The sequence below is a fragment of the Anarrhichthys ocellatus genome, unplaced genomic scaffold (genome assembly GCF_004355925.1).
Source record: "Anarrhichthys ocellatus isolate YVR2014 unplaced genomic scaffold, GSC_Weel_1.0 scaffold7, whole genome shotgun sequence".
Classification (NCBI taxonomy): domain Eukaryota; kingdom Metazoa; phylum Chordata; class Actinopteri; order Perciformes; family Anarhichadidae; genus Anarrhichthys; species Anarrhichthys ocellatus.
In genome coordinates, this window is record NW_022280037.1 from 3,862,347 (window position 1) to 3,871,719 (window position 9,373).

A 9,373-nucleotide genomic window follows, 5' to 3' on the forward strand; every position below is an offset into this window, starting at 1 on the left:
AGTTGAGGCTGGTAGGAATGTCATTAGCTTTGCAGCTTTTTGCTCATAAACCACCTTGTTGCTAGAGGAAAAGTCTGGGAATTTATTACAAAGTTTCATGAGGGAAATATGAATATGTGTGTGTCAAATTGCTTGGCAATCCATCTAATTGCTGTCGAGACATTTCCCTAAAAACCAACATTGCCAACCTCATGGTGGCGTTTAGAGGAAAAATGAGAGGATCACATCAGTAGATCCACGCAGCTTGGTTAAAAATAAAATAAATTAACTTCAGGAAGCTAATACATGTGTTTTGAGGCTTTATGTTTGTGCTGCAAGTGAACATTTTAGAAACAGGAATTTGACTGAAAAATACATTTGATCAGATTGTTGTTCAAGACACACAGGAAACACTCCCATTGGTTTGTTTTCAGTTGCTTTGATGCTTAATTGCAAAGCTGTATCATTATTTGCTCTTTTGGAAAACGGCATTAGTGGACTGTTATGAACATGAACAGTTGTCAGTAATGACACTGTAGTGACACACAGTAGCTCTGCTGTTATGTGGTTCTTTGTGGCAAAGAAAGAATTTAGACTCCTAGTGGCGGAAACTGAAAACAGCCTTCCCTTACAGCTGGCTTTCTTTCTTCTCACGTCACATTCAGCTGGAGACACTTGTCTGTCCGGTGATATCTGTTTGTATTCAGCTCATAAATCACTGAGCTTTGGTGTTGTATTGAAAACCTCCTAGATCTCATCATTATTCTTTCCACTCGGACACCTTGAACGGGAGAAAGCAGCCAAATGTAACAACCTTGACGGATTGGCCCACACCTGCGTGATTGTGCGCGAAGAGGGGGGGAACACGGGTGAAGGAAAATGATGAAATGATGATCGGCAACAAGGCCGGTGTGGCTGCAGGTGTCTTGTTGGCACTATAGCTTTATTGACAGGTGGCATATGCCTATTTGAATTCATCACAGACATTAACCTCGTGACCTATTGCTCGTCTAGAAAAACCCTTCAGCTGATGCCAGTTGGCGCTGTGTAGACAAGACATTTACACCCTAAAAGCTTTACATGAGTGTACTGTTAGCTGGACTATGCAGCTGATACAACTGTCTCCATGGCTGATCTGCTGTGATTAGCTTGATTGCACTTGTATTTTTGCATTAATGTGTCAATTATTTATTATAGATTTCACTAGAATGCTCTAAAATGATTATTGCAGTATGGCCATGCAGTGTGAAAGAGGGTTATGTCTACCCTGCCAGAGATCCTGTGACTGTAAGCATCATGATCTCTGTTGGTGAGTAAGCAGCTGTGTCACTGTTCCTGTCTTACACTCTGACATCATGTCTCATACGCATTTAAAGGGTCTGAGACAACAGCAGGAATGGAAGAGAGAAGAATGGAAAGAGAGCATCTGAGGAGAGACATATTAATAAACGTGATGGTTAAGTGAGTAGCAGATAATTTAACAGTAAGAAGTAAATTATATTGTCTCTCAGTTAACCTCCCACACAGAGAAACGAAACCCTGACTTCCTTTTTGCAGTCAGGTGGCCTCGATCTCTCAAAATAGGCAAAGAGGGCTATGAGACACCAGTGCCTATAAGGATCTAAAGCATCAATCACTTCTCTCAGGTGATTACAGTTTTACCTGTTTTACTCACATTAACTGATGATTATTAGCTTTAATTTAACATTCTAAAAGGAACTATTTTGTATAATGAGTACATTTTCTTTTGGTACTTTAAGTACATTTTGCTGGTAATTCTTATGTACTTTTACTCCGTATATTCAAGACTTTTGCTTCTACTTTAGGGTGTTTTTACATTGTGGCATTGCTACTTTTCCAGGAGATGCCGATGCTCATTGTCAGGTCCATACTTGTATTTGGGGTTTATACTAGAACATGTTTACATTAATGTTCAAAAAACAAGATGTTCTCCTTCTGTCAGTCTGAATATACCTGTATGTATGTATTCAACCTCTATCTGAAACGCTTCGTTTTAGTGAACATCTCTTTAAGCCCCCTCCCGAAAAAGCCTAATCTGCTCTGATTGATTTACGGTAAAAATATGGCTCATCTTTGCAAAGGTAGTTGTCAAACTGTATGTGGAGAAACTCAGATGGGGGGCGGTATATTCAAATGAGCTTGCATGTGAGATAAGAACAGGAGGCAAATCTGAATGGCTTGTTGAAATCACGGTTTATGATGTAGGCCACACAAAACTGACTGGGTTGTCTTATTTCACAGTTTGTTGGCTGGTAGGCACTCCAGATACCCAAATGTTTTTTTTCATGATAAAACCCCTTTAAGTCATATTTCTTCCACCACTGCTTATATCAGCATCATCAGCATCTAAATACTGCAATATTCATCTTTTGCTACATAATCTCTTTTTTTATTCTGTTTTGCAACAAGCATTTGTGGTAATGAACCATATATAAAAAACTGACTGACATTAAAATGTTTTGAGATGAGACTTTTCTTTAAATACAGAGATGCACAGTATTTCACCCTGTTTCACAAAGCTTTGTTGAAAACGACAGACTCTTTTCCATCCCCAAATTGTCCACTAGGGTGTGCAAGAGTGGCGCAAAGGAAAATGAGCCCTGCAAAGGTGCTGTATGAGGCATTCCTTAATCAACAGTTCTTAATGAATTGATTTTTAACATACTGTGATGAATCATTATAAACCCAGTTAAGAGACTGTTTTCTAAAGCCTGTGATTCACAGTGTTGGTCATGCTGAGTGTGTAGTATATACTGTATGTGACCCTTTCCCAATTAATCAGTAATGAGGATTCAAGTTGTAACGCCCCCAAAGCCGTAATTATACAGGATCTATGATTCATACTAGAATGTTCTGCTCATAACTGAAGCACTGTTGGTATGAGAGCTGGTCAAAAAGAAATCATAAAGAGTGCAAGATGATGTATAGATGTGTCATAATCTTAGCTGTGGGATTTGCGTTACTGTTTACCTGAACAGTGTTTGTCAGTAAAAGTCACTGGGTCAGGTAATTGAGTAAAAAGAGACAGATGGCGGCAGCATTTACTGCTGATTACATGGAGGTCATAAACTGCCTTTCAGTAGCTGGTGGTGTCAGGTCCAAGACTATTAAACTGCCAGAGCCTGAATCTTAGCGGGATGGGGAGTGGAAGGGTTTTAAACAGTTGGCCAAGGCTAGAGAATCGAACATCCAGAGTACAGGCACAGAATATGTATATCATAGCGAGGGTGCAAGGTATCATGTCTGTAACAGTGGTGCTTTTTTTTCAACTTTTAGACTCGGAAGACTCAGCTCTGCAGGATCTCTGTGGTGCCTTATATCAAAAAGAGTACTTGATCTTCTTCTTCCATCATTGGAGTTGGCGTACTGTAGCGAGGGACGTAGCTGCTGTCACTCATGCAGAGTAAAATATTCCATACCGGAGGCTCTAGGCTACAGAAAAATTGCATAGAGTGGCTGCATGTGCACAATGCAGGAAATATAAATAGTATATGCTGATGTAGGGCCATGCGCAGTGTCATGAGATGCCACGAGGACACAAGAGAGGCAATGTTCCTCTGCAAACCTGCTGGACAATGCAAAATGTATTCTATCCAAAATGGTTCATGGAAATCATCTAGGATTAATGACCTTATGGTAAGTCAGAAGAAGAGGAATGCAAATATCCACAGCAAGAGGAGATTTTCAGAACAAAAGAGAATGCCACATTTGATTTTCACCCTCTGATAAAGTTTTGTAGTCATTTACTGGGTGCATACTGTGATATGTTTACACCAGCTGAATATGTACTCATTGCACAGTGTAGATTCATAGTAAACAAAGCATTAAAACAAATTGAATATATTGAGGTTGACTGCATTGCAATAACCTGCTGATGATTTATATCTGTTGATGGGTCACTGTTTCATCCTGCTCACCATTCATTTGCATTAGTCTGCTGTATTGGCTTTCCTGGGATCGGGGGCCGTAGAGAGTGTTTACTGATCACACTGATGTATTTGTCCACCAACTCCGTAAGACAGACGATCAATATTCCAATTACAGGTAGGTTTCCTTTCTTGCGCTGTAGAGTAGCGAACATCAGTCAATATCTTTGTCAAAATGACTGTCAGTACATGTACGGAACGGTGTTTGGAGCACGATGTGAGTCAATGACCTGCAGCCTTGTGGTGCCACTAAATCAAATTAGTCAATCTTCCAAGAAACTATTTTATATTTACGTGTTAGAAAAGCACAGGGCGGTTGGTCAAATGTAAATCATCACTACTGCTGAACAGTTCTCCAATCTATGATATGCAAAGTTATAGCCAACGTAGAATACTACAGGGACTTTCCAAACAGTATTAAAACACAGTGTGAAATATGCTATAAAATAGCTAAGAATGTGAAGTTGACACATAGTGACAATAGTCAAAAGTGGGCCAAGAGTTACATTAATGCTAACATTTTGGAAGTCTATGACATACGCTATAGACAGTGGACAGCTTTGACATATTGATCTGCATGATGTATTGTGAATCTGTATGAATGCAGTAGTGTTTTACCTAGTATATACGTAGTTTTACATTTTACATACCCAATAAATGTTCATTTTTACAAAGTGTTACAGGAAATGGTCACCTTGTGACAGATTTCAAATCTGCTACTTATGAGGTTCTCCATCCATTTACATTTCAAATATCAGGAAAATTCAGACGCATTTAAAAGTGTGTGGATTCATTCACAGATATCCCAAAAATAATCCCATAACCCTGACAGTATCTGCTTTAAAGTATAGACAACTGAATGAACTAATTCAGTCATTTTTTACACATTTACACATTTTGATTTCCTCCTACTTTTTTGCTGGATGTATTTCATTTAATTTAGTCTGGTTTTTTTTGTGTGTCTGATGCTACATATTAACATCAATACAATTAATACATAAGTTTAAAAAAAAAAAAGGGTGATTTCCAAAAATTCTGTATCATTGTACCTCTCTCAAAGTAACTAGATCTGTACTTAACCGCCCAACATAACGAGTACAACGGCTTCTTGAAATACATATTGATATTTTGTTATCGTATCAGAAATGATGCGTCATCACGCTTTTTCAGCTTGAAAGGGTTATAATCCTGCCTGGCTGGGTTTCCTGTTGCACGGTTGTTGTCAAATGTTGTTAACATGACGACGAGATCGTCCCGTGACGCCTCCTCTCAGCTGATGTGCTTCTGTTCAGCTTGACTGGCCTATAATGTGGAGATGGAGCCCACTCTTTTTCAATTAGGACTGAACACTGAGAGTCAGCCAGTGGCCTTCTAACTCAATCACATCAGAAGCTTTGCTTACTTTCTCGCTGCATTCCACTTCAACTCTATTGACGGCACAGTAAAGTGAACACAATCACCTGTCTGTGTTCCCCGGTACTCCAGTTGGAGAGGATAAAGCAACCCTGAATCAGCATAATCAAGTCCCCCACACTTCTCAAGGTGCTGTTAGTCCAAAATGAGCACTTCTCACAGTTCCCTGAGTCTGACCTGCCAGTGCAAGTTTAATGCTCTCTGGTCCCCATCCACTGCCATTCACAACCATTAAAATCCCATCTAGATTAGCTAGGTGCATCGGACACTAATGGAGACTGACTCTGCCCATTTGCTTTGTGTTTCCCCCATGCATTTCCTCCAGCTACTACGCTTGTGTTCAAGTGGAGCGATGGTGGGGAGGAGTGCTGCTCTCAAAGTCGAGACCCATTCATGGTCCTCTGGATCATTCGCGGATCGTGTGACGTGGTCGTATCTCTTCTTCTCCGTTCCCTCTCTCTCTCTCTCCAGGCAAAGATTGGCCTCACTTTAATGTTGATTAGCAGAGTGTGAAGGGAAGTGAGCACACATCCAGAGGAGGCACTCCTTGTGAATACATATTTGTCGTCCTTGTTTGGATAGTGAGGAGTGCTTTCTCTCTCTCTCATACAGTACAGTGGCTGTTCCTAATGACCCTGTGTTTGCGTCAGCTCTCTGGTGTGCTTTAAAGAATGTAGGAAAGCTTGCTTTCTCTGAGGTAATGTGAAACGCCCCTCACACAGCATTTATTCTAGTTGCTGCTTGTTGGTGCAAACGTCTTATGCACTTCTCATTTATAAATCATAAGTAGGGCAGTAAGACATAAAATGGTTCTCTCACACACTGTACTGTGTCTATACATAATGCACTGCTCTGTGAATTCACAGTAGCAGGGAAAATTAGGTCAAGCTGGATGAATGCAAGTCTTAATATAGACTACGTTTGGATATGCATCACAGGACATGTGCACACTTGAATTGGTTTAATCATCAATATCTACAGTGTTACAATTTCCAAATTCAAGGACTGAAGAGAGATCCAGTGTGTTAAGCACATGCTGGCAGAGCTACTGTACATGAGGAGAGCAGGGATTGGTCAACAGCTCTGCCACTCAAACAGCAAATACTCCCCAACTTCCTCTGTCCTCCTTTCCCGGTGCAGCCTGGGAGGAGGGAGGGGAATGGATCTTTTCTATGTGAGTCGCCGTAGCTCCCTCAGCCTGCTTCTTACCACCTGTCCTTGACTTACAGTGCTCAGACGAGACTGAGTGGAAGCTGTGCTGCTCACTCCTCCTTCTGGCTCCTCTCTGTCTGTGTTTATGTGAGCAGCTGCATTTTTTTTTTAAAATCTTTCACTCTGTGTGTGGCTGTTTCTTTCTACCTGTGGTGCTTCAGTGGAGGGGCGAAGAGAGGAACGTCGGCTGGTTGAGCTCTGATGGGAGGCAGCGCTGTCTCTGGCTGGGACTGGGGATGCTGAACAGGGGGAGGGAGGGCCTGTTTGAGCTGGGACAGCAGCTCCAGCAGCAGGGGGAGTATCAGGCCGCCCTCCACTGCTTCCTCAGCTGCCTCTTGGGACTGACCCATGTGCAGAGCTTCACCTATTTGCCCAACTGCCTACACCAGGTGAGCCAGATGCCTGAAGACTGCATACACAACATAACATTTCTTTGTCGTTCACTTATATACCAACATGCATGTTCATTCCATGCATTCACAAAATCTGCTGTATCATGTATTTGCACAGCTGTGTTGACACATTTGCATCACTTCTCCTTCAGATCATCATAAAGTGTCACATACCACAGGACACATTCAACCTTGGTATCACCAACACCAATGTCAAATTTTACAGCACAGTCAATCATGTGTGCCCGTGTTGACACTGTAAGATAATTTCATTCTGAGTAGGACTCATAGTGTGCCTGCTGCTAAATGAGGTATCGGACGCATCACTCTCATACAGTAACGGTGTTATTCGACTGGTCACATTGTTAAAAATACTGTAGTATCCAGTCAAAGTCCGTCCCATTGTGTGTGGGCTATGATTTGCTATTTTTCAGGTCACAAAGTCTTAGCGGGTTACATACTGGGGTCCTTTTCAAAGCTCTCCTACAAAGGCACGGCAACACTTTTAATTCTGTTTAGTAATGCCTGAAGGAATGTCCCTGATGTCAAAACAAAGCCTCGACACCAGAACTTTGGAACGTGTGGGACAATGTTGACCCGACCGATGGTGCTGCGAGGAGAGCAGAATTACTTGTTATGACAGCACACATGACATCATGCACGCACACAACCGGGAATTATGTTGGTAATTGACTATTTCATGCATAACCATGTCCCTTGTCTGTGATTTACAGATTGCAGAACTGTTCATCACTGAAAAGAATTGTATCCTTTACTAACTAAGGGAAAGCTTCACTCCCCATTTCACATCCAACGCTTTAACTTTCACCGTCCCTTCAAACCTGTAAGTGTTAGCACGCAGGCTATCTATAGCACTAGCATTCTCTTTCTGTGAGGTGAGCATGATTGTCTGTGGTTGAAGGGGTGGCAAATTCCATCACAATGAAGGACGCAGACCCTTTATAGAAAGCAGTGTAAACTGAGGGGGATAAGTGGATGTCTGTGGGCGAGTCCATCACACATTTGTCCCAGAATGCCATACGTTTACGTGTGTGCAGCTCAGGCTGTGTGTCTGTCTCTTAAGAGGATTTGCACGCTCTTATCTCTGCACAACAGAGTGGAAGAGCACTAATTAACCTGCATCTGCACTGACGAGCCTGCTCATCGCCACTTCACTGCTTCTATAAACTATAGGAGTGTAGGACATAGAGATAATGGAGAGGTGTTACGTTGCAGGATATATTACCTCTGTGGCTCTTCTCACCGTTACTGAGACACACCAACACTTAACTTGCCAGCTCAGGTTATCTACCTCAGCAAGGCTGTACCCCTTACTGTCCATTTTCCAAAATAGGTCGATTTGCTGAGCTTCACTTCATCATCAGCCATCAGTAGGCCACTTCTCAGCATGTAAAGGTATCTACTCGAGAGGGGCGTTTACCATGAAGGGGTTAAATCTTTTGACATACAGCACTTAATTACACTTACATAAAGTCGTCAATAGTAACATGTCTTGTCATGTCAAACTGTGTTCTTTTTTTGTATGGTAGAGCTACTTACCTTGTAACATTATTTTACTTTTGGTGTGAGCTTACAGTCAAGAAAATGTAATTACATCTCACATTGTTTAGTAGGTCAGCAGAAGAGAGGCAATTCAAAATATTTAAAAAAGTGTTTATGTATTCATAATTTAATCACAAACGTGATATTTTCAATAGCGTAATACAGTAAGAATTGCATCTAATGGTGCCTTCATTAATAATATCATTGTGCGCAGCGGACAAAAGCATGAGGTCGTTTTCAATAGAATGAGAGGAAGAAAGAGTTGCATTGATTTTCGTAGTTCTCATGAGCATCATTGCAGCTGAAGTAGGGATGTTGTGGTTTTTGGTCCTCCAGGGAGGAAGGTGAAGGGTCAATGTGCTCTAACTGGAAGAGGGTATGGGAACTTTGGGGTTTCACACAAATGCTCACGACAACGGAATTGGCTGTGTCTCCACATTTATTCTATGGGGTCAAACTACAATCCACAATTGGGAAAGAAAGCTGAATATACATAGTCAAGGCTTGATGTATCATTATCAGAGCTGGCAGTATCGACAAGTGACCTTTGTCCAAAGCCAAAAGCTCTTTAGGCTGCTGAGTGTTTACTGATACACGTTTCTTGGAAAGCATGCCGACCCAGACAATTTAACTTTAAACTCCAATAAACAGGGACATGAGATATAAATCCGTGCATATCCTAAATTTACATTCTTAAAGCGGATATGCAGTACATAACTAGTAGTATTACATAGTCACAGTAGCGTAACATGTAGTCATATTTGATCACACGATTTATAATTCTACTGGCTAGAGTTGATGGTGTACTTCATTTCAGTTGACCCGCAGCAGAGTTGTGCTGCACGTGTGGTCAGATGTGCCCTTTTG

General features: G+C 41.4%; 1 protein-coding gene across 2 annotated transcripts in view; it reads left to right on the top strand.

Moving 5' to 3' along the window:
* Positions 1-6,463: 6,463 nt before the first annotated feature.
* cunh14orf180 (chromosome unknown C14orf180 homolog) overlaps positions 6,464-9,373 on the top strand; it is a 14,389-nt gene continuing 11,479 nt past the window's right edge. The window contains exons 1-2 of one of the 2 annotated variants that reach the window (XM_031847750.1): positions 6,464-6,940; positions 7,678-7,708. In XM_031847750.1, coding sequence (XP_031703610.1) covers positions 6,788-6,940; positions 7,678-7,708 — 184 coding nt within the window. In that variant the 5' untranslated portion in view covers positions 6,464-6,787. The remainder of the gene's footprint in view (positions 6,941-7,677; positions 7,709-9,373) is intronic. The other variant, XM_031847749.1, reaches the window with a different exon arrangement.